The sequence below is a fragment of the Rhipicephalus sanguineus genome, chromosome 9, assembly GCF_013339695.2.
Source record: "Rhipicephalus sanguineus isolate Rsan-2018 chromosome 9, BIME_Rsan_1.4, whole genome shotgun sequence".
In the NCBI taxonomy this organism is placed as follows: domain Eukaryota; kingdom Metazoa; phylum Arthropoda; class Arachnida; order Ixodida; family Ixodidae; genus Rhipicephalus; species Rhipicephalus sanguineus.
The window spans coordinates 13921668-13947768 of record NC_051184.2 but is presented as its reverse complement, the minus strand read 5'-3'; the positions used below and the strand labels follow the sequence as shown (position 1 = coordinate 13947768).

General features: G+C 46.0%; 1 protein-coding gene across 1 annotated transcript in view; it reads right to left on the bottom strand.

Annotated features, from left to right (window-relative positions):
- LOC119404629 (transcription factor BTF3 homolog 4) overlaps positions 1-26101 on the bottom strand; it is a 34116-nt gene extending 8015 nt beyond the window's left edge. Inside the window, exons 1-5 of the mRNA XM_037671201.2 lie at positions 25859-26101; positions 25676-25731; positions 18489-18602; positions 17753-17861; positions 5194-5286 (exon numbers count right to left, since the gene is read on the bottom strand). Coding sequence (XP_037527129.1) covers positions 5194-5286; positions 17753-17861; positions 18489-18602; positions 25676-25731; positions 25859-25904 — 418 coding nt within the window. The 5' untranslated portion in view covers positions 25905-26101. The remainder of the gene's footprint in view (positions 1-5193; positions 5287-17752; positions 17862-18488; positions 18603-25675; positions 25732-25858) is intronic.

Genomic DNA, 26101 nt, shown 5'->3' with positions numbered 1-26101 from the left:
TTTCAGCAATTCAAAAAAAAAAAAAAAAAAGACACGTAATTTGAGATGATAATAATCGAAAATGACGGCCCAGAGTTTCATGGTACAGAAACTGAACGTGCAAGGTGCACAGGAAATTCAGCTGATGTATTACATGAATGTGGCAGGGGAACACGCTGTTACAAATAGCTTGTCGGTAATCTGCCCATTAAAGGAGTACTGACACGAACATTTTCAGTTGTTTTTTCGTGTCAAATGAAAGCCCAAGCCCTCAAGAGCCTTGAAAAGGTAGCGCTAAGCACGAATCACCATGAAAAAGTAATTACAGCATGTTTTTAAAAGCTAGTTTCGGTTTCTACTGTACCCTGACGTCACAACACGGTATGACTTTCTCGTCACGTGATCGCGCAATACATAGTGACGTTGCCATGGCCTCTCCGTACCGTGGCTCCGTTGGTGACGCACGAGCGGCCATCTTGGAAGTTTTGGTACCTGACGTCATCAGAACTAGCCAGACTGCTGCGTGAAGTCACCAGAATTAGTACTGCAGCCTGACGTCAAGCTAGTGTCGATGTCTATAGGTGTGCCATGGAAAGTTTGACTAATATGAAAATAAAATATCTTATCAGCATTTGCTGAGCTTCACACTTGCTCAGAGTTTTCTCTGTATACAGGAGTTAAAATTAAAATTTCGTTTGATCACCTTTTTAGTGAAATGGCTACACGGATCCTGCTGAATTAAATGTCATCGCATTCTACAGTTATCAAAGAGTAGCATCAATTCTATGGCTCTAGCTTTCCTACAACAAAAGTTATGATGCTTCAAAGTTCACCATTCGATCACCGAGAAAAGATATTTTTGTTATTTTATCTCTTGTAAAAATTTAACTTTCCTACAGTAACATATGACACTCACTAAACATCCAGCTTTTCAGTAATAAAAAATTATCAAAATCGAGTGTACCAAAGCTGAGAAACGCTTGTCAGAAGAATGAATGATGGCCAAAAAATTGAAACTGAGAAAATAGCAAAAAACAAGACTCTGCATCTTAAAGGAGTGCTACACAAATAAAAATGCTTTACCTTTCAAATAAATGCAATAGGAGGTACCAGGAGACTAGTCTTCCCATTTTTCAATCGAAACGGCCCCTGCATGTCCTTTCAAGCAGCTTGCTGATTGTGGAGAAGTCGACGATCTCGCAGTTAGTCGCCAATGGATCAGAGTCCTCGCGCGCTTTTGCGAGCGTCTGCATGCTTGCGTTGGCTAACGGAAGTTGCCGATAAGCTGGAGATCCTATCTTCAGTCGGTTTCTGCTGTTGCGCACGATCGGCGCTAGTCAAGAACATTGTGTCGATCCTTCTACCACGCTGCCTATCACCGACGTCGTCCGAGGTGGCCGCCGACACAGGCGAAGTCGGCATTTCGACCGATGAATCGCGTTCCGCCGCCACGCTGTCATGCGCTGGGTGCGCTTCTGATGCACCCGGGCGATGATCTCGCTTCGCCCTTGTTTTTAGGGGCGAAGCTCCTAAAGGCGGCACCCGTTCGTCCCTCGTAGTCGTAGTAGTAGTCGTAGTGCGTAACCATTCTTACGCTTTGACCTCCAAGGTGGTGCCGGTGGGAGATTTTTCCTATGCGTTGTTGAACAATAAAAAATTTGCAGCGTGCGTGTTAACTAAAAGCCGAATTCTTCTGTCTCTCATTCCCCATTAGCAGCCATTGGCATGTTCCAGTAGGAAACGTTAGTAGAAGTAGAAGTGTAAGTGTTAGCTAAAAGCCGAATTCTTCTGTCTCTCATTCCCATTAGCAGCCGTTGTTTACCTCCAAGGTAGTGCCTGGTGAGATTTCTCCTGTGCGTCATTAAACAATAAAAATTTTGTTCAAAACGCCGTTGATTGATGAAATAAACCAACGAAAGACGCCAGATGTTTTGTAAAAGCAAAACGAAAGAACGCCAGATGTTTCTAAAGCAAAATGAAAAGACGCCAGCTGCTTAACGAAAGACGCCAGATGTTTTCTAAAGCAATGGTTTACTAAACAATGAAAATTCACAGCGTACATGTAAAATTAAAGTGAGCTGCAAGTCGTCATAACTCATCGAACCTTTAGTATAAACGCGCCCGATCTCACGTCGGTGATGATGTACTGGGCAGAATTCACGGAAGATTCATGGTTTACCGATGAACCTCCGCAGCTTCGCCCACTCATCATCATTCACTCCGTGGATATGCTGTGATTTTTTTTTTTTTTTGCGTTTCTTGACAAATTTATGAGCGCTGCGCAACTTTCGATATGGCTTTGCCAAGATCAAAGTTCCAAAACGCGGCCGAGGCTTAGGCCTAATTCACTCCCGGCGGCCGCGGCGCACGTCGTCTAGCTCGCTTGGCGCTATGCCTGTAAGCCACCGCAACGTGCAGTCTTTGTTGAGGATGATCAAAAACGCCTGCTCCAATTTCTTGCCAGCGTGTGCGGGTTGCGACTTTATGAACGTAAATTGACAGGAACAACACAGTGACACAACAGCGAGATGAACTTGCCACTTTGCGTGCGCTGCAGCAGACGGCGCAGGAGGCCCGACCAGCCCGACGAATCGGAAGGAGTGATTTAGTTAAGTGCGCTCACTGTGCCAATAGGCTCACATGGTGGGACCTTCTGGCGCGGATTTTCTGCGTGAATTCTGAGTGGACAGAAAGAAGGGCGGCGGGATATTCAAGAAAAAGCGCGGCTCTTTCGAATGCGACCAAGATGGCTGCCGTAGGGAATGTAGAACGGCAACAACACGGCGCTGAAAAAGCCAGTTTTTCACGTGTCCATCGCTAAAAATTTAGCTCACTGATGTCACATAAAATGCTGTCACGGCTAAAATACAGATCTAAGACGCATGAAAATTGGCGAGGTTGTGCGTCAGTAGCGGCAGAATCTAAAAAATAATTTTCAAAAATTAAATTTTTTTCAATTTTCGGTCTCAAAGACCCGCTTCCCCCCTTAGGGGAGACCCTGCTTCTGAAACATGTTTCTTGTTTTTGAGCGTATCATTATGAAACTTTCACAGCTTATGTATTTTTATGTGCTGATTTCAAACATGCAAATATTGTTCTAATACAATATGTAGTTTTGAAACTATTAAATAGCTTTTGTATTGTTAGGAGCAGGCTTTATTTCTAAACTGTGAGAGTTATCAAGCAAATCAGCCTATCACAATAACCTGGAATCAATGCTGTATGCAATAAGACAAGAATGGATGTTCTAGGCCCATTTGAACAAGAGTTATAGTATGTTGAACATTCCCAGCTTGATCCCAGTTTAACCAAGCTCAAAATCGCTGACTTGCCGAGTGTTCAACGTACTATAACTTTTGTTCAATTGGGCCTAGAACATCCATTCTTGTTTTATTGCAAACAGTATTCATTCCAGCTTATTGTGACATGCTAATTTGCTTTATAACTCTTACAATTTATAAATAAATCTTGCTCCCAACAGTATACATGAAATATTTGATAGTTTGAAAACAGCATAGTGTACTAGAAAAATAATTGCATATTTGAAATCAGGACATAAAAATACATAAGCTGCGAAAGTTTCATAAAAATGTACTCAAAAACAAAGAAATATATCTCCGAAGCAGGGTCCTTCCTTAAGGGGACACTAAAGGCAAATAACAATTTATATCAGAGTGAAAGCTCAATGTATGACGTCTAAAACGGCAATATTATCAACAGCAGTGCCCTACTTACCGTGAAATTAAGCTAAATGTATCACACGATGAGCGCCACATTTTGAAAATGATCCCGATGACGTATGAGAGTCTGCCTACAATTTTGTTTGTTTGTTTGATTCATCGAAAAAAGAACCTCTTTGACATTGCCATGGGGAACAGTGCGCGTGGTAAAAAGTTCCGTTTTCGCCGAACTGCGCTTCGCCCGGCGCCCTGCTTCACTCACGCGGTCGCATCTCAGTGGTAGTTTCGGCAGGCACGTAGGCAAGGGGGGGGCCGGGGGGCCCGGGCCCCCCCCCCGAAATTCGTCCAGCCTTTTATATTCCCGGGCAACTTTTTTATATTTTTGCCATGAAAAGACATTCTTTTCGAATAATTAGGCCTTGGCCCCCCCCCGAAAAAAAATTCTGGCTACGTGCCTGAGTTTCGGTATCGCGTACTGCCATGTGTGTTTTGCGCGCTCATGAAAGTCACTCTGACAGAAAGTTCAACAAACTGCTTGAAAGGACATGCACTGGGGCTGTTTCGATTGGAAACTGATAAACTACTCTCCTGCTGTCTTCTAAGGCATTTATTTGCAAATTAAAGCACTTTTACTTGTGTAGCGCTCCTTGAAGATACAGAGTTTTGTTTTTTGCTTTTTTCTCAGTTTCAATTTTTTGGCCACCTTTCATTCTTTTAATGAGCGTTTCTCAGCTTTGGTACACTCGATTTTGATCATTTTTGTATTACTGAAAAGCTGGATGTTCAGTGAGTGCAACAAAGTATCATATGTTACTATAGAAAAGCGTAAATTTTTACAAGAGAGAAAATAACAAAAATATATTTTCTCGGTAATCGAATGGCCAACGTTGAAGCTTCATAACTTTTGTTGTAGCAAAGCTAGAACCATAAAATTTGCTTTTTGCACTCTTTGATAACTGTAGAATGCAATGACATTTAATTCAGCAAGATCCGAGTAGCCAATTTATTAAAAAGGTGATCAAACTAAATTTTAATGAATGATTAATTTAAAAAATAGTCGTAAGGGCTACATAAAAACTGAGTTCATATTTGATATTTACACATGTAAATACATGATCACCGAAGTTTTCATCATCCTAACTTAAATAAAAAGATGTTTCATGTCAAAGTGCCTCTTCCCCCCTTAACCCCTTAAGTGCCGATTAAATTACAATTTAAAATTGCAAATTTTTAAATGCTTCGGTAGCATGTTCAAAACAGAAAAATACTTGCGAAAACATTTTATGACAGATAAAAATACTTTAATCGTCATATTTTGCACCGTCATGTAATACCCAGGCCTGTAGCCAGGAATTTTTTTTCAGGGAGGGGGCCCACTCACTGAAGGCCTTGAGAAACAGATTTTTCGTCACTTATTTGCGGTAAACCAGCCCCCTCCATCAGAATTTCAAGGGGAGGGGGGCTGCAAAGGCCCCTCCTCTAGAAAGAAAAGAAAGAAAGCCATGCACAGGGCGCTCTTGGAAGGAATACACACCCATTGCACTCTGTACACTGGCCAGCCTCTTCAGGTGTGTCAAGCTCTCAGCCCCAAGCTGGTTCAGGATTCCAGGAAGCATCTCGGTGATTTCTGTTGGCAATAAAAGCAGTGATGTAGACAGCAGAACACACTATAGTTATCTGTGCAGCCTAACAAACTTTTCCAGTTTCTTGCTTCCCATGAGACTCGTTATGTTTTTATCTTCCGATTTAACAAAGTACTGTATTTCCTCAAATCCAATGCACACCTTTTGTTCCCTTATAACACGAGTCCAGAAAGTGCTTGCGTGCTAGGACAGAGCACAAAACCGAAACCTCGTTCAGTGTTGCCAACACCTCCCTGCCAGAGGGGTCAAATGCAGTGTCACCGCTATCACAAAATGGCAACAGAGATCATTCGTTTGCGTGGTTCACGCAGGTTTGTTTCGTATATGACTGCAACAGTGTGTGTCGTATCCATTTCTCATGAAATGCAATTGGCGGTGTGCCACTATTAGCATGAAACCTCATGCCAAGGAAAAGTCACGGCATTTACACGATTGCAGGTCAAAATCCGAAGTTAGGGGGTCGACTTATAATCGAAACTGAAATTAGTACCACTGGTAACGACAGCATAAACGAGAATTCAGGGATGCTGTAGCATGGTTACATTATGTTTGCTTTCCATTCTGCGTACTTGTCTTGAAGAAAAAAAGAAAACATTGATTAGAAGAGCAGCTCTTCCAATCGGCAGTGGCACATCCAATGGCGAAAGGCGGCTCAGAGGCGACTTGTTCTGGGTGCAGCGGTAGTTGATAGAAGAGGTGGCATTCGGAAAGCAGACGATAATTAAAATCTGCCCTCACCCCCCTCCCACAGTCTGCAAAGTTCCGGAGTTTTCGCAGCCTGAATCTTCCGCTGCATGTCACCCAGGAAAGTTTATATGGGCCAAAAGCAGGAAAATATGCTGACCTTGAACAATCTTGCAGACCTTTTCAAGCGATTCTGTGTAAACCAAGTTTATCAAGGTAACAGCCCTTCTATAGGCATGTGGTCGAGTATAATCTAGAATCAATCTTGAGGGGGATCTAATATTTTTTTCTAAAATTCTTGACCTATTTTGATACAACTTGTTGAGTTTATGTAAGGATCGTTCCACGCCAACTGTCCCAGCCTTGGTGCTCAACCATCTGCAATTTGAATGAAAGAAATCGAGGACTATCTATCCAAAGCAAGAAGTCTCCCGCCAAAATATTTCCGGCGCAAAAAATTTTTCCAGTGCCGCAAACCGCATGTGCAGTTTTTCAGGAAGCTCGAAACTATGGCTCATGAAACATTTTCAAAAAAATCTCTTCTTTCCAAATTATGCTAGGACAGCACTTTCCCTACAGAACGATCATAGGCTTTTCACTTAAAATTTTCACGAATGTTTACGCTTTCGTGGGTTTTTTATGCGGCCTTAAATATGCACAATACAGTCGATCCCGGATATATCGAACTCGAAGGGGATCGCAAAATAGTTCGATATATCGATAATTCGAAATACGAAATATGCGTATTTAAAGGGGCCCTGCAACACTTTTCGAGCATGCTCAAAAAGCGCTGCCGATCGGTAGTCGAGGCTCCCGAGAACACGCGAGCCAAATATATAGCGATGCGCACGGCCTGGAATTTACAATAAATTCTCAAAGTCAGCTGAAAATCGCTCCCTCTTCTCTCGACAAATGATGTATTAGTCCGCAAAATATGACGCGATTGTCGGCAGTTCCACCACTAGGCTGATGCTATAATCACGATAACACCCTCATTATTACTTTCGTTGTTAATTTTGAGTTCAATAAGTAGATAGTATGTATGTTTATATTATGTTATCGCGTTAAAAACACCGAACAAACATTAATATTAGCACTTCCGGTCTCACCGACAGCTCGTCTGCTCGTAGTTGCGTGGTTCCGTTTTCTTCGCCATGCGCAGTGCCGAAAATGTGAATATTTCTGTGCTTTTGACCATCGCCGGTTGCCGTTGAGAGTGGCAGCCGTTCGAGTGTTGCCTCGTCAGCTGAGAACTGCATCGTCGGCACGTTCTCACGACCGACCGAGGCACGGGCGCAGCGTGTCTCCGATAACAATGCTGGCGTCCGGTAATGGCGGCGCTTCGGGGTCGTCTGCCAGTGCCGTCTTACTACGGTCCCTAGAATGTAGTCTTACGAGGCAGTGTATCGGAGTATGGGCCGAAACCGATCTCAGCTGTCATTCGTTCCAAACGAGCGCGCAGGTTTGCTTCCATGGTTGGCAGAGCGATGAAAACACTACGGCGTTCGAGGTGCACACCCAACATTACCAAACCGACGCGCAGTTTTCAAGCACGCGCGATACACAGTGCGATCGACTCCGCTCGACGAGAACGACGCAAGCCGACCGGAAGTGGCGGCACAGACCACGTGGTTGCACCCAGACGTCAGAGAGAAAAAAATGAAGAAAAAAACTCCGCCGGCGCTCTTGGGCGGAGCCTCGCTCCTCTGCGCTCCCTCCGTCGACTCGCTATCGCTGCCTAGCTTTCCGCGCGATCGCGGCGTTGAGTTGAGGGAGAAAGCTGCGGAACATGATCTCTATAATTTGGTAACACCACTTAGACTTGACGGATTCGAAAAATTTTTGCGGCATATGACTCGTGAAGAGTCATACGTCAATAATGAGACTATTCCAATATAACTAAGAAAGGTGTTGCAGGGCCCCTTTAAGGCTTTAATTAAAGCACAGCAGGCCTCGACACAGTTTTCTGAAATCGTAAAAAGCGCGAACATGACGATTCGCTCACATATGCTAAAGAACAAGGCGAGAACTTCTTTTGCAAGTTAGCGCACTTTATTTCGCATGAATAAAGTCCGTCAACTTGTCTTGCTTCTTGCGCGCCGTGAATTCATCAAGTCATCAAACCAAATAAGTAAATTCAGCACCTTCCGCCACAACAGCGGTGATCGACGCTGAACGCTGATGCGAGCTCTGTAGCGCCGTAAAGGGTTTAGCGGTCGCAGCGGCGACTGGCATTTTCAAACCGCACGGGTCCATGCCCGCAGCACCAGCAACGTCAGCTATGATCTCGGCATCGATGCAGTCAGAAACAGCTACGTCGTTATCTGCACCGATGAAGTCACTCGCTGTGCTCCCGCCCGATATGGCACCCGGAAACGATAAGTCGCAAAATTCACTCACGCACCGTACGCCGTAGTCCGCGGTCATGACGCGCCCGAAGTCATCACCTGGCACCAAGGACCGTAAGGAAACGGTGCACGACGGTGCTTTACTTGACGTCGTTTCAAGCACCGGTCATCATTTTTATCGCTACGAGAGGGACAATGTTTAGTTTGACTCCCGAATGACGATTTATCAAGAACAAAGCGCGAAGTACACACAGTACACATTCTGCAAGAGACAACGCTGCACCGCTGCACGAAGAAACATTTCTCCACCGTTGACATGTTGCCGATAGCAATGGCACTTGTGGCTTTGCAGAAGGCAGCCACTACTTTGGCGAGAAACGCGAAAAAAAAAAAAAGCGTAGCCTCTGAGATCACCGTTTTAAAAACCAAAAACACTAAAAATACGTCATGAGGTTGTGGATCTCGAAGGCCATGCTTTGCGGGCCCGCATGCCATCGTGCGCGAAGAGACAAGGAAGGGAATGCAAACATTACAGAGAGACTGCGAAGTCACTTCGAATTCTCATTATGGTGCCCTCGGCAATCAGCCTCTTTGAAAAACACTAGCCCATGCGTTAAAACCTGCGTACCGCGCGTCAAATATACCGGTGAACTGACAAGCGCTGCGCAACGAACTAGAGCAACGCAATTTCGTCACCTGCGCGCGACGAGGGATTGGAACTTATAAGAACGCGGCAGAAAAATGATGAATATTTGTTAGGAAAAATTCACTTTCCGGGCTTCGGCGCGGGGCAACGTTCGATATAGCGGATGTTTTGCTGTGTGGGAGTTCGATATACGTGCACACCAACCCCATACTTTTGCATGGGAAATTCAAGGGGATCTCTCAACCGTTCGATATAGCCAATATTTCGATATATCCGAGTTCGATATGTCCAGGATCGACTGTATGACCCATATTGGGGACTTTTCCTTGAAAGGCGACATTCAGTGAAATGTGATAGTGCAAACCGATTGTCAGGCAGTTTTACTGTAGGCAAAAGATAGTTTGATGCGTATAGTGTGGAACAATGTGTACAGCTGGCGACAAATCTGCAAAAAAGTTCATTTTTCAGAGTGTCTACCGAGTTGACTTTTCTAAATTCCCTGAGTTTTCCAGGTTTTCCCCGAGTGTTTTTGCTAAAATTCATTGAGTGAAGCAGAACTTTGTTTTATGTCAAGATGAGTAGAGACCATATCGCTCGGTGATGTCACTCTCTAATACGCACGTTAGAAAATAAACGACTTAATCCCATTTGAATAGTACATAGACCAGTTAAACCTCAATACAGTCGAACCTCGTTAATACGTACCCGCTTTACGCGTACTAACGGTTAAAACGTAGTTGCGACGAATCCCCGACCGAGTCTCATAGAGCCTAATGCATTCGCTGACCGCTTAAGCCGTAGTGCTTCACCCTACGCCTACCGGTTAGTGCGTACCCTGCGTACCGCGATAACGTTCTGTGCCATAAAATTTTACTGCGCCGCCGATTCCCGGCGCCACAGTGTGCCGCCAAAGGTTTTCAGTCTTTTCGAGAAGTGCGTAGATCGGTCGATCACCGATTCCGACTTCCGCGCGATTGCGGCGATGCCTTTGCGGGTAAGCATCGGGAAAGAACAAAGGTGAGGCGGCGGCCACCGAAAACGCGCCAGCATGACTTATCGCCGACAACCTTATCACAATAAGTATCTTCAGATATCTGCTCGGGCACGCGTGCGGCGCAGCACTACTTTAAGCCTACTGCACGCTTTTAATAGGCGACAACCTGAACGCGCTGGGCCGCCGATCGCCGCCGCCTCGTTGTGCGGGGCAGTGTTCAAGCGCGTGCTGCTTTGTAGAAACGAAAGCAGCTCGCTGTTGCGGAGTTGAGCGTTGCTGGTCGTGGACGACGAGAAACCTCTTTGCATAGACGCTGTCACGCTAAACGAACGCGTACGGTACAGCAAGCGTAGCGCTGTTGTAACCATACTGCACGCTTTTATTGGGCGACCACCCAAACGCGCTTCTGTCCGCTGCCAGGACCGCTAGAGCGTCGCGGAGTGCGCATCGCTTGCAGGAAGTTCGTCATCGCCGCGTTAACCGAACAAGCTCATCTGTGCTCATCGCCGCATCTGTGCACGGTCTGGAGCGAAGTGGGTACGAAGAACACTCCCACGGACAAATGCGCGCGTGCGGTACAGCAAGCGGCCCGGCGGCCCGGCAGTGACGCCGTGAGCCGAAAAGGCGACGCGCTGCACGCAACTAGCCAGGAGACGATCGGCTCCACGCAGCCGTGCTGCGCTTCACTGGAACTGTGTCAGTTTTCATTTAGTAGCAGATGGCGGTACAGACGCACACACATACCGTAAAAACCCGCATATAGCTCGGACCCGCATATAGTCCGGGGTGTAATTCGGGGATAGCAAACTTGAGAAAAAAAGTTTTCACCCGAATATAGTCCGAGGAAAATGGAAAAAATGCATTTATTGACATTTCATTCATCGTCGTCGTCGGACGCACTCTCTTCCGAAGCTCCCTTGTCGGAAATGTTCTCCCACAGCACATCATCCTCAGTGCCATCAAGCGCGTTGGAGATGGAGCACTTTTTGAAGGCGCGGCAAACGAGCGCCTCTGGAATGCAGGCCCAAGCCTCGACTATCCACGAGCAGAGCATCGCTGGCGAGGCCCGTTTCAGCCGTCCGGCAGGGGTCACTTCTGGTTCTCCGGACCTCATCCACTCCACGTACAGGCGCTTGACATGGTCCTTAAATGGCTTATTAAGGCACACATCAAGCGGCTGCAGCTGTGATGTCATCCCTCCCGGGATGACGACGAGCTCGGTGCGGGAGTCGCGCAGCAGTCGCTTTACGGAGTCGGCCAGGTGACACCGAAACGCGTCGAGCACAAGCATCGAAGGGAGCCCCAGCAGTGCTCCGGGCCGTCGACACCACACGGACTTTATCCAGTCAAGGACTAACGATTCGTCCATCCACCCCTTGTCCTGGCAGCGGACGACGACATTTTTCGGGAACTTCTCCCCCTTCGGCAGCGTCTTTCGTTTGAACACCACGTAGGGTGGCAGCTTGCGACCGTCAGCCGTGCAGGATAACATTACAGTCACCCGCGTTTTTTCGTTTCCAGTCGACCGCACGATAACTTGCCTGGAGCCTTTTTGATGCACCGTCAGCGCCGAGGGCATATCCAGGTAGACCGGCGTCTGATCCGCGTTGCCGATCTGGCCCAGCTGAAAGGGGACTGCCTTTCGCAACGCAATTATGTACCTTTGAAAAGCCACGAGGTGCTCTTCGTAGCTCTCTGGTAGCTTCTGGGAGATCGACGTACGCCGACGTAGGGAGAACCCAGCGCGGCGCATGAAGCGAGACACCCAATGCTCGCTCGCTTTGAAATCCTCCGGCTGAATGCCTTTGTCTCGAGCGATCTCCCTTGCCTTCGCTTGTAGCAGCTCGATGTTGACAGCGAGATGTGCAGCTCGCTGCTCCCGCACAAAGTCTGTGAGTTCTCGTTCCACGTCAGGAAATGCTCCATTTTTTGGTCCGCGGAAACTTTTTCGCTGGCCGCTGCATGCAAAGAGGGCTTCCTTCTGCTTCCGCCAACCGCGAATGCTCCGCTCGTTGACTCCGAACTGCCGCTCCGCGGCACAGTTGCCGATGGTTTCGGCAGCAGCGATAACTTTTCTTTTAAAAGCAGCAGAGTACTGCCTGCGCGGTCCTGACATGGCGTAAAATCACAGGAGCAAAATCGAGGCCGTCGTTATGGGCACCAAGTTGAAGCAAAGGCCACTGACCAACTGACCAGTTAAGACTAACGCCGCTAACACTACCTAGCGCAGAAGCGCGCAGACAGCTGATGATGATGATAGCACCGCGCTATGCCGAAACCGAAACTGAATTTGGGCCGAAAATTCTTGGGACCCGCATATAGTACGGGGCCGAAATTTCGCACCCTAAAATCTAGAAAAAAACCCCGGGCTATACGCGGGTTTTTACGGTATATCGCGGAAAGCCGACACTGTCCGTTCTGTCGCTACGTTGGTCACTGCGTATACCGGACCCTGTAATAGTTCCGAAATGCTCCTTGGCGTCGCCACCGCGCGCTATCGGCACTATCGGACGGTCGTGTGAGAGTACCAGAATCTTTTCTCTAGTTTGGGAAAAAGAAAGAAAAGGCTTTGCAGTGGGTACTTTAGGCAATATTTGCTGTGGCACTGTATTTATTTCTTTGCTGGCGGCGATGGCGTATGCGAGGAGATGCAAATTTTTACTTGGTGGTTAATGCGTACTACCGTTTAGTGCGTAGTTATGCGGCGCTCCCGGCAGGTACGCATTAACGAGGTTCCACTGTATAGCGAAGTTGGCAAAAGCGGCAACTCACTTCGTTATATCGAAACTTCGTTAAACTGAAATTCGACCTTTCATGCAAGGCATAGTTCCTGAAGGATTAATCTTAAACTGAAAATGCCACAAGGATGCTCGACTAATATGGCAACATGAAAGAACTTTATTTTTTTCGTGAAAAAACATCAATTTTGTTGAGCCTGAGATCCAGCAATCACAGTTAGATGCCTTGCCAGAGTGTCACATGTAAAGACGAAACAAATGCGGATTTAATGCACTGTGGAATTGCGCTTCTTCTGCTGCTGCGGTTTGTTGTCAAATCCTCGCGTGTTGCCCACAGCAATGCAACGCCATTGCTATTATGTTGCCCAGCCGAACCATTTGCTCTCCACGAACGCAAAACATCGAAAACCATCCCACGTTAGAAAAAAAAGAGTCACAGTTTCACCGCGAGAGCAAAATAGTAAATCCGATAGTAACAAAGAGGAATTTTATATGAATATAGGCTAGCAGCTCGCTCCTTCAAGAAACGCTGCCACTGTACTAAGAGAAGTGCCCTATCTATGGCTCAGGGGCGGATTCAGGTACCTAATGGGGGGGTGGGGGGGCAAAAAGGCTGAAGTCACCGCTTAGCAGTGCATTTTGGTGGGTCACGCATATTTACAACAGCCCGGAGGGGATTATGGCGGTGCCTAAAAAGCCTTCATTGTAAATGTGCATAGGGAAGCAGGAAAAGCTAGAGCGATGAGAGAGGTAGAGAGCAGGGACAAGATTCTCTTTACCCCTTTTGGGCAGTGGCAGGAAAAGCAACCTGAAAAAGGGGGCAAACTCAACAGGCAGCCTGACAAAGGAGGTGGATGACAAGCACTGAAGGGAGGGGGCGGGGCTGCAGCTTAAGGGGGGGAGGGCGATCGCCGCTACGACCCCCCCCCCCCCCCATTTGGATCCACCACTGCTATGGCTTCAACTGAAGTCTTGCGATTAGGGCACAATACCTACAAAGGTATGAGCCGTCTGCTGATCCCCACTAAAGATACCGTGATGCACGCGACCACGCCCGCTGGTACAAAGTACGCACTTCCTGTCGGACTCACGCAGACCCCCCCCCCCCACCTCCCCAACCCGCCAGCTCCTATCTCCATGAGCCCATCGCGCGAACGAGACGGTCGACTCGTTTCATCTCTGCTTAAGCGCTGTTCGTCGGCAGCGCTCGCGCATATAGCATATACGACGTGCGGGGTTATGTAATCGCGATTTGGACTTGATAAGGAAGATCATGGCAAAGGCAAAAAATTCGCGTCGGAGTGTCTATATATTTGCTATCGCAAAAAAAGCAAAAAAAGCAATATAGCTGCGGGCTAAGATCGCATGAAAGCATGGCACCAGCCTGAATTACGGCACATCCGATTATGGTGGAAACGTTACTGTTTTCCGACATCACGCGCCGAATCGAACAAGTGGGACCCGTGCTGGTGTCGCGAATTTTGGTCGCCGCTATGCCTTGGCTCTGAAAAGTTTTGTAATTCGGCTTTGTAGCAAACATCCACGTGGTGTGACAGGTAATTGCGAGCTGCAGCCCCAAAAAATATCGGTCGACTGCCTAAAACTTGTTTCAGCAGTGCCCTCATCAGGAAAAAAAGAAAGAAAAAAGCTTTCACTTGCTGTGAATGGGCCCGTTAGTTACGCTAGCTCTCGCCGGGAAATTTATTGTATTCTTCACGGAGTCCTAAATAGCATCTTTGAAGCTCGGGATCAGAGCGAGTGAGCTCTCCAATAACAGCCAACAAGCGTCGTCTTTTTTCTCGCCGATCGGGATGGCTTGCCAGATACCAGCCTTGTCGAAGACATCCGCTTTCTGAACGATCGCGATCGCTTTCAAGATAACTCAAGCTCGTTACATCTACTGCTATCGCTTCTACAACAAATCATGCTTGTTACTTGACACGCGGCGAAACAAAAACACCATATCGGGCGCTAACGCACAGCATGTGCGAGAAAGAATACAGAACTACACCGCATTGTCACAGAACACCCTGACAACATTGCGCGATACGATGTGTCGTGGTCATGGTTCCCGCATGCCACGCATTAGCCGGATTCTCTCCCACTTCACCGCTCCGAAGGCGATGACAGCATCGAGGTGCGCCACTTCCCCGCAGCCGCAGCGGCCGTTTGATTTGAAAAATGCATTCACAAAATATCGAGCCTGCGCTACCGTGACTTTCGTCGCCTTTTAATAAAGTTAATGTGGATTTTCCCTGATGGGAGCACAATTTCTCTGAGAATTTCCAGACTACCCAAAATCCCCGAGAATTCCCGGTTTTCCCGGTCGATAGACACCCTGATTTTTGCAATGTTTGGTTATAAATTTAACATTGAGGTGGTCCTAGTAAAAATATGCTGAATCGGGCATTTACTAGCAACCTTCTATGGCTACTGACCGAGAAAGTTTTATCAAATTACTTTTTGTTTTAAGGGGAGACACTGGTCTGGGAGGCGGAAAAAAACTTGAAAAAAAAACTATTTTCTGAATATTTTTTTTTCATAATCTAGAAGGTCTAGAAAAGCTACTACTAAAATGTTAGACATCTAAGGCATACTTGTCAAGCTATTTGGTCTTGAAGTCAGTTTCATGACCATTTTTGCTCACCAAAGCATCTCAAAAAGTCCCATTCAACAGCGCACCATGCAGGAACCACACTAAGTAGCATAGCCATTTTGGTCTTGTTTGAAAGACACACTCTTCTATTAGCTGTTCCTAGCACAAGAACACTTTTCGTCTGGCAGAGAAAAAAAAAAGTGCTCGCAACGCATTGGTGCATTTCTATCACACGGGGTAAATTGTTCTTCCATCTTGGATGCTTGAGGATGCATCTGCTAGACAGTGGTGCATCGTCGCATTGTCCCCCATTTCGCGGAGATGCCTAACTGATGACAGTGCAATGGCAGGCAGTCGTTAGAAGTTCAGAATTGCTCATGCATTCGGGAGGAAGTGATATCGGCGGCTGCAAGAACGCAGCATATTGCCAGCAAGACCAGAGTGAAAAGCAACCATGCTAAGAAGAATAATGATGAATATGTTCCTGGTGGCTTCTACTATCATAAGAACACCAATTCATGCCTCTTCCAGTTCAAAATAAGTGCCCACCATGTTTCTAAACTTTTTTTTTCTCATTTTCTCAAAACCACATTTTTCATCACATTATAGGCTGTTGCCCACAATATCTTTTGATGTAGTGGTCAGATTTTGATCATTTTTACAGTATTTGAAAGTTTATGCATTGATTAGTGCAAGAAAACCAAGAAATTACAACATTTTTATTTAGAACTGTGATTTAATTAGCAGTGAAATTAAGCAAGTTTCTGGTTACAGCTAAAATTTAAGTAATGGTTATCTTGCACTCTCTGGTCTTCAGAGTATGTGGTGATATCAAATTCATAAAGGTCTTTTGTGAGAAAGCTGTCAAAAGTCTGGGCAGAATGCAAGTGTATGGAAGTCAATATCTTAAAATCCGTGCATGATAGACAAAAAGTAATTGCATATTTGTTTTCAGCAGTCGAAAATACATACTGTGTCTAAATTTCAGCGAGAAATACTAAGACAAGCAGTTTTCAGACCAGTGTCTCCCCTCAAGGGGGGCCGAGGCTTTCGTATCGCGAAAAATGGCAAAAAAAAAAAAAGATTTCTTGAAGATCACATTTTTAGTTTCTGTAGACCTTTTTCTATCAGATTCCCAAATATCTTCACCAAAAACCACGTAAAAGTGCTTTAAAAAATTTGTTATGCCTGCCAAGGTGGCGGAACTTATTGCGGAAATCGCAAAAAAAAATGATTTTCAAAAAATCATAGCTCCGCAACGACGCCACTGGGCGCCGATATTTTGGTCTCGTCGGAAAGAGCATTTCTCAGTCTTCAAATTCCCCGCCTCAGCTGGCTCCTTCCTTCGAAAACAAGCGCACAAAAAGCAAATGTCCAAAGGTCGTTTCGAGGCCTCCGATTGGCCGCGTCCGCGATGTTGCCCTAGCGCGCCTCGCCATTGGTCCGATGCTCGCTTCGGGAGATCATCGGCTGCGGCTTGCGCGTCACGAGGTCACGGCTGTCGAAAGTCGCGGTCTTTGTGATGCGTTCGCACTCATTCTGTGTTCACGACTCGACGATTATGTAGAATAGAACTACGTTTTAGTTTGGAACTGCAAGCGGAAGATCGATCAGATTACGATGGCGCGCCGCGCTCGTAGCTAACATCGTAAGCGCGCGTCTTGGACCGACCCTTTAGCGTTGACTCGTCGGATCAGCGGTTGGAGGTTCTGCTTATCAACACTTCGGATGTCGTGACGAAGATAATCGCGGGACGACTCCTTGTACTCGCGATCTAGCCTTACGTACTCTGAAACAAACATCGGGCACCGCGGCCGGCGCGTCTACTGCTCGGAGTCATTGCTAGGCCTAACTCCGCTCACGGTGAGTCGAGCAGCGATTCTTCCGATGCGGCCTATTCCCCAAGTGCCGAATCAGAATCTGATTCATTGGATTTCAGTTTGTCAAGACGAGGATAATGCATAACTTTTATTTATAAAATCTGTCCAGTTCCTTCTTTTAGGATTTTGCTTGATTTTACTAGGAATAAACCATGCGTATGTAACAAAAATTTTTTGTCACGAAAAAAAATTTTATGACAATTTTTTTGACACAGAATCGCCTGAAGAATTTATTTCAGCAATAAAAAAATCACACAATTTCGGACTAGATTTCGCGAAAAAATTCAACCCTCAGAGGGTGAAAATTCTGAAGCTCATACAAAACTGCAAATAAGTAAGCTTTCAGTTCACTTTTGTGCACATATTCGTAGGGCCCAATAAAGACTACACTTGAATCATGAGTGTGTACTTCACAGAGAAAGAAATGCAGCAGCAGCTCTGTTCCCATAAGAACATTTCTCATCAGAAAAGTAAGGAAATGCTAAATGAACAGAAATGCCATTTCTGAGGGGGTAAAAACATTGTGAGCCAAAAGCTTTTCCTTCCTTAGTAGCCACTACTCACGTTTTGTCTCAGCATGGCCCGTGACTGCAAATGTGTTGGCTGCCAAGGAAGCCTGAACTTTGGGGTTGTTGAAATGGATCACCGAGCCATCTTCCTTGATCATGTTTACCTGCACATGGACAAATAGGGCAACATGCTCTACTCAGAAGCTGGGCACAATCTGGGACTGCAGCAATTAGTACTGACTGTAAATTTAAATATTGCCATGTCACTGACATTCCAGAAGAAGTACAACACTGCACCAAATGTTTGATCCAACAATCTCCTCTTCACACCCGATTACGTTACAGGCACACATCACAACGAGCAGGTGGCTATCTTTTTTGTAGTGCAACACATTTTCACTGCTACATCGCACCAATGGGGCACATAGTTGCCATTTGTAAAATGTCACTCACAAATGCAGCCACGCGTGCGTTGGGCAGCGAGCAGACGGCATAGCAATGGAGTGTAGCGATATAGTCATCATGCAGGTACCCTTTGTAAACAATGTACGCCACAGTGTGGCCGGGTTATCCAAGACATGGAGGAGATGGACAACGCTTGCAGCGACACCTGATGGTGCAGAGCCTAACCAGAGACCAATAAACCTAACATTGCAGCAACTTACCTGCTTACTAATTCTGTGTAAACCTTTGACAGTCATTACCTCACAATATTTCCATTATTTTCTGGATATGTATGGCATGCTGCTACTTGGAACCTGAATTGGTGCTTACAAAACATCACAGCTCACCTCTTCGATTCCTGGGATGTTATTTACAGTGAGCTTCTTGAGGGAACTCTGCAGCTTCTTGTCATCTGTTGTGGCTGTCCTGTGGACCACCTTTTTCTTCCGGCGTGCTGTGCCCTGTTATGGATAGAAGATTGCTTCCATTGATTCACGTAGTAATACGTGCTTTTAACCAAGCCTGTTAATGAACCAATTGTGGGAGCTTAACAGACCATTTAGTGCATTATGTTCACAGGACCTGAACAAAAGGAGAAAAAAAAATATGAAGGGGTCCTGCAACACAAATTCTGCATATCGTTCTCTTCAATACTACTGGTACTGTGGAATGCAGTTACATTGCGGATCAAGAAGCAATGTTGAAAAAAAGAAAATTACTTGCAATTTTATTTGAAACCCTCAGCTCCAACTTCAATGTCACACATGGGCAATTTTCAGCATCACAAGCAACATTTAGTCATAGTCATACGACAGGTACCGTACACCAGTGGCTGTGCATTCTGATCGGCAAGTCACAACTGAAACTAGTCTTTGTATTTGTATTATATTTACAGTGATGGAAGTGACTTTTCACTTTTTGGCGCAGATTTCAGAGCGGAAAAAGTACCACTTTGGAGCAGCCATAGGTGTTTCTGGAGCAGGAAAAATGCTAGTTTGGAGCAGCTATTGGTGGTTTAGGAGGGCAAAATATGCCAACAACTCCTGAAGTTCAGCGAACTGCCGAAGCATCTTATAAACATTAGTATTTATTGTCACAGACAACTATCAATATAAATTGCAAGAAATTAACAATTAAAAAGATGGTTGCTTATCAAATGCATCATGAAATGAGTTATTTATTTAAAATACCAGTACTTGCGACAGGAATGAAATCAAACTGGTAAAGCTGAGCACCACATTATACAAGTAACCACACTGGCATATAACTGTTGCCAAAGCAGCAGCTGATAATCGGTATGAGATCCAAGCAATCTCGGTCATTTTCACATTTCACCAAAACTGTCTACATGCCAAATTAAAAAAATAACAACTAAATGAGCTATATGCTTGATATGCCACTTCTTTTTGAATAAATGACATCACAGCCGATAAAGCTGCATACTAGTAGCATACTAGGATGATAAGACACAGATGGTTTTTGGTTTCTTTGGAGCTTGCGAGTTGGCCACACGGTTAAAGTCCCTCGTCCTAATTTTTCTCAGTGCCATTTCGGAGCAGATTCGTAGCAGTTACTAACAAAAATAACAGTTTGAAGCAGCCCTTCTGTCACTGTATTTGTTCGGCGCCGTTCAGTGAGCTTCTGCTTAACCACTGGCATGCCGCACCACTGAAATGCGACACGATCAATCCATGTACAAAGTGTAGCACAGTGCGCGCAGTCTTCACTTGTGTGATCCACATTGGACCAATGTTTATCCCCTCCAAGGAGTCCTGCGGAAGGTACCTGGCAACTCAGTTTGAAGAATGTAGGGGGACTGTTTACGAAAGCTGCCACGAGAATGATATGTAGCCCTTCCTAAAACCCAGTCTTACATTTTAAAACTGTGAAACCATTTTTTAATTATATTTCCCTTACATGGGCATGCAGGATCCTGACAAGACCGACCAAAAAGCTCCGCAGGGAAGCAGTAATGCAAAGGGCATGAAACACGCCTTCCCTTTGCTGCGCTTGGTTTTGTAATCCTCTGCACGAAAATGCAGTGAGCACACAAGTAGATTTTTTTTGTTGTTCATCCCAGTGTCGCAAAAGTGGGGCACTTGGAGCGTAGGCTCTCCTTCTGTGGCGTCCATTGGAAAGTCAATTTTGTTGCTGCTCTTGGTGAAGTGGCATACACAATTTGGGCATCCACAGACATCCTGTAGGCATGGCAGTTTCTCTAAATTGCAGTTATAGCGAGCTTCGCAAGCCAGCAGAGCCCTCGTAACAATATGCAATAACGAAACTACTCTCGAGATGCAACTGCACCAGTGGAGCAGAGCCTAGCAAAAACGAAACCTTTCGGCCACCCACCCATGTCATCAACGGTCCTTCTAGGAATCGAAGCTAATGGTCAAAGTAAATAGCTTATCTGGTCAAAGTAAATAGCTTATCCATCCATCCACTAATCTCGGTTGGATCCGTTGTTTCCCAATTGGCAGATCGCAGTTCACAGTGATCGGGAACCGCCACTCTAAAGTCACCAAAGTATTATCAGGAGAACCGCAAGGTTCAGTCCTTGGACCCCTTTTGTTTTCAATTTTCATTAATGACCTTCCCGCCGGTATTTCATCATCCATCCAGCTCTGTGCCGATGACTGCGTCCTGTACCGCCGTGTAAGCTCACATAACGATCAAATGCTTTTACAACGTGATCTCGCTACAATTGAAAAATGGTGCACTCAGTGGCTCATGCAACTAAACGTCAAAAAATGTAAGTCCATGCACGTATTGCGGAAACACTCTCTCATATCATACTCCTACTCTTTGCATTCTCTTCCTATTGAGCTGGTTCAATCGTACAGATACCTCGGGGTTACCATCACAAGCAAGCTTACATGGTCGGAACATAATTCATAATCTGGTTATTGCAACTAACAAATCCCTGGGATTCATTAGATGGTCGCTATCATCATCATCACCTGTGATCCGCAAACTAGCACATGATACATTTATCCGCACTAAACTGGAATTCGCATCGGCAATATGGAATCCACATCAAGCATACCTCGTCGACCTACTAGAAGCCGTCCAAAACCGCGCAGCCTGGTTTATTACATCCCAGTACGACCATCAGCTAAGTGTCACAAACATCAAATCATCCTTGGACATCAAATCATTAGCACTTCGCAGAAAAATCTCTCGGTTATGCCTCTTTCATAAACTGTATTACAACTTCCCACACTTACGTGACCCGCTTCTTTTTCCACCAAACCGCACTTCACGCCGCCTGTCAAACTCCCTCAGTCTTCAAAGAATTCATGGCTCTACTAATTCCTTCAACAACTCCTTCCTGTCATTAGCCATTGCAGAATGGAATAGCTTACCTGACCTTGCCGTCACTGTACGTGACCCCACCAAATTTCGAAATGTACTAATTTATTGAGTGCTGCTGCGTAACGTATTCTGAGCTTTTTTTTGTAGCGCATTATTCTACCTGTGTATTTTGACTGTCTTGTAATTTCACCTCGTTCCTTTGTATATGTCACTTTTATTGTATTTTTAATGACTGTTTGAACGCCCCTTTTCTTTTATGTATGCTCCCCCTTTATGTAATACCCCAACAGGGGCCTTTAAAGGTTAATAAATGATGATGATGATGAAAAGAAAGGCCGAAGTAGCATTCTAATTCAGTGCAGTGATTTTTTTATTATGGGTAGTTACAATACTAGTGATTACATACCAAGGTCTTACGTAATATTGGGCTAGTACTAGAATGTCCTCTGGTGGTGCGAACCGTGAACGTAAATTACTGAAGCACTGCCGCACATAATATTGATGTTTTAGACATTTTCAAGCATTCACTCTGGCATGAACTGTTTGCCTGTAGTGCCCCTTTAAAGGCATACTAAAGAGAAAAGAGGTCTTTCTCACATTAGTAAATCATTTAACAATCATGCTTGCCGCTGGAAGACTCTTGGTAAATGAGAAAACGCGCAAAAAGAATGCGCAATGCCACCTAGAAATTCCAGCACCAATCACTGTGACACCATGGATTTTGATGGTGTCCATTAGGGCCTACTTAGTTCCTAACCGGTAAAAATGAAGTAGAATGTCCTCTGAGGGGGCCAGAGACTACACATACAAAGTCTCTGGAAATATCGTTGAGCAAATGTCGCCAAAATACGAAAAAATACACTTTGAAATCCACAAATTTTGTGCTAGGAGGTTTGAGCACAAAATTTTAAAAAATCTTTGACTGTGATTTTCTTCTCTATTATAAACCTATGATAGTGAAATTAACAGCATTAGCGTTCTCAGAGCACACTTGTGTGCCTTTCGGTTTCGGTTTTGTACACTGCATGTCAGTCCCCAGGGGGCACTACACTTATGTATATATTAGTCACTGTATATCCTACCTTTAGGTGCGCATAGGTCTGGCTAGCAACCATAGCTATGCGGCGAAGCTGCACTATCCTCTTGAAGGTAACATGCCTACCATGTCGCTGATCGACATGCTTGGCATGTCGAAGACCGGCAATTAACTTGACTGTCGACTAGTGTCAATGCAGTTCACTGCGGCGGCGGCGTAAAAAAATATAAAAATTGGCCCGAGTGTCAGCTCCTCCGCAACGCATGGTTGCTTGCAGCATTTGGAAGACAGATGCGCAACTCTGCTGCCCAAAGGTAGCATATATAGTAACTCTAGTATATATACGACGCCATGTTGTGAATAAATCAGTTTCCACTCGGTTCTCGGCTGCTGTTCCTCTGTACAGCCGAGCGCCCCGGCACGCCGGTCCTTTGTCCCCACGCCAGCATCAACGATTTGGACGGCCACGCCGACGTGACAACTTTATCAATCTGAACCGATTCATTGTTTCACTTTAGTGGCCCTTTAAAGGAATGAAAAAAGGAGCCTTGGACTGAAATTTTTTCGCAGCATATATTATTTTAGAACAGGTATTGATAGAGAAAAAAACACTGGGCCGCAGAAGAGAACCATACTTTGAAACTCTTGCAAAGGAGACACCTTGTGGTATTTTTTTTTCTTCTGCCGAACTACAAAGGCCAGATACCGTGTGTATTGAGTTGAATGATGAATTTAAGTTAAGTAATAATCTGTGTGGCGATTTAAATTCCTGCCTGCTGTAATGCCTGCAAGTCAATAGGGAGCTTGCACGAACGGCGGCGACGTTAGGCACTTTGGGTAGGCAGCCATTTTTTTGTCAGAGGCGACCGCGGAGCGGAGTGGCGCAGTCGTGTTTGCGAGCGTTGGCGTAGCTTGCAGGTGTGATGAAGTGCGAGCGCGACGCAAATTTAACTCCAAGGAGTGTCGCGCACGAAGTTAGCTGAGCTGCAAGATTACACCGCAACGCTGCGCCCATTCACGCTTTGTGCGGACGGCTGTGTAAGCCATGTAGACCTGTGGCCGCGGGTCGACATCTCCGATATTCATGAATTTCTCGTTTTGAGGACGAGTTTTATTACCGGGGAACACCTGAAGTTGAGAAAGGCCGTCGAGAACCACAATGTTATGAGTCGCTGGGAGCCATGGGTGAAGGAAGTCGCCGCCGACGCAGTCATCGTCGTCACTCGAGTAAGGCGTGTTAATTATTTGACTTTTCCGTAGGGGCTAATGCTGCGATTCGGCCAGTTCGATAAGCGTACCCTTTTACGCTCATGGTTTGCTTCCTTGTTCTTGCCTCGATGCTTTCTCATTTACGTGAAGTGTAGCGTAAATTTGACGGCACCTCTCCAAAAGCTCTTGGTGAGTAAAGTTTAAGGGGATCCTCGTAACGCCAACGGCAGTCAGCGCAGAGAAATAAATATTAGCACCTACGGAATTAACGTCTTACTTGAGTGACGACGATCACGGTGTCGGCGGCGACTTTCTTCGCCCATGGCTCCCAGCCACTCATAACAAGGTTGTGGCCCTCGAGGGCCTTTCTCGACTTAGCTGTTTCCCGGTAATAAAACTCGTCCTCAAAACGAGAAATTTGTGAATATCGGAGATGTTGACGCGCGGCCACAAGTCCACATCGCTTACACAGTCATCCGCACGAAGCACGAATGGGTCCAGCCCGCAGAGTCTAGTCTTTTCTTCGTACCGCTCGCGTTCTTTTTGGCACAGCGTTGTGGTGTAGTCTTCCAGTGTAGCTGACATCGTGCACGACGCTGCTTGAGTTAAAAATTTGCGTCGTGCTCACACTTGATCACACCTGCAAGCTACGCCAATGCTCGCAAACATGACTGCGCCACTGCACTCCGCGAACACTTCTGACAAAAAAATGGCTGCCTCCACAGAGTGCATAGCGTCGCCGTCGTTCATGCAAGCTCCCTATTACGAGTGCCAAATAAATGAATAAAGATATTTCCACCAGCTTGGATCCATATTACAATCTAACCAGTGATTGAACGTTCGGAAACTGCATCAGTGCTCGTAGATCATCTCAGCCTGCAGGAAGAAGGCCTCTCCCCATGTGTCCACTTTCGTGCGCAAGCCGATTCCATTTTATCTTTGCGAACTCCATCTCACTTTCTGCCTAACTTCAACTGTGTTTTCCATCCCTTGGTAACCATTCTGTTGCTCTTACTATCCACCGGTTGTCTGTTCTGCGCATTATATGGCCAGCCCAAGTCAATTTCTGTCACTTGACGTCAACTGGGATGTCTAGAACCCCTGTTTGTTCTGTCCCGTTCTCTTAATGCTACTCCCATCTTTTTATGTTCCGCTGCACGCTGTGTGGTCCTCAACTTTTTCTCCAGTTGCTTTGTTATCCTCCACGTTTCAGCCCCATACCTAAGTTAGAACTGGCAGTAGGCAACAACTGTATACTTTTCATTTAATGGCACATTTAGTGACATTATTCGGAAAAGGCTGCCGAATGCACACCAGCCTATTCTTATTCTTTGGTGAATCTTTTTTCGTGATTAGGCTCTCCTGTTAATAGTTGTCCTAGGTTTATATATTCTCTAATACACTTCAATGTATGGTTTCCAATCGTGAACTCTAGGAGAGAGTTCACGATTGCTCGTATATATACTCACCCAACAGAAGGAAAAAACTACGAGGGCACGATAACACCCACATGGCTGTTTATCGGCCGCTCGAGGAATGCAACACGGATTCGAACGTTACGACAGATACAAGGGAAGCTGCTGCCGCCAAAATCGCTTGCAGACATGGTGCTAGCAAGGACGGCGTACCAAAGGCGCCGAGTTTTCTATTTGCAGCCCAGTTTGGGTCCAATTTTTAGGGATAAGCACTCCCGCAGTCGGCGCATTTGGAGCGTACGATCAAAAACAGGCAATACAAGGGATCCCTTATTCGCAGTTATACGACGAGTTAACTAAACCACACCAGGGCCATCAAGCTGCCGCGCCGCATTCAGGGGAACATCCAAACATGGTTAAAGAAAAGTAAAATTGACACCAGGCTAGGCTGTTTCACAGATCATCGCGTTGCCACCGAGCGTTGGCTACTACTACGCAAGCTCGAGCGCTTTGGGACGCATCGAGCTTCGGCAAAAGAAAAAACCAATGGCACACTCACCTTGCCGCCGATGCGGACTTGAGCCTGGAGCTTGTTTAGCTTGTCGGCATTCATGCCTGCGACAGGAAATGAAAAATGCTTAGCGGCAGCTCGGCGAGTGGGAGTTAAGGCCTTTGTGACTCAACACGACGATGTAATCGACAACGCAGAAGGGAATGAAATGCCAAGGAACACGTGTCAAACCTGCGTGGGAAGGCGCTTGGCCGTCTTCCTTAAGTCCCACGGCCATCTTTCACGACGCAGTGCGACGATTTGAGAGCGATCAAGGCCGGTCAATTCACAGTCGCCCCGAGCTGCGGCGTGGTTAGGGCTAGCACACACCACTTGTGTTTGTGTGCCGAGACTATCGGTTACGCCGGCGTTCTGACCGGTGTCACTACGCACGCTGGCCGCGTTCGCGAGGGACAAAGACGCTGACTGCGCGAC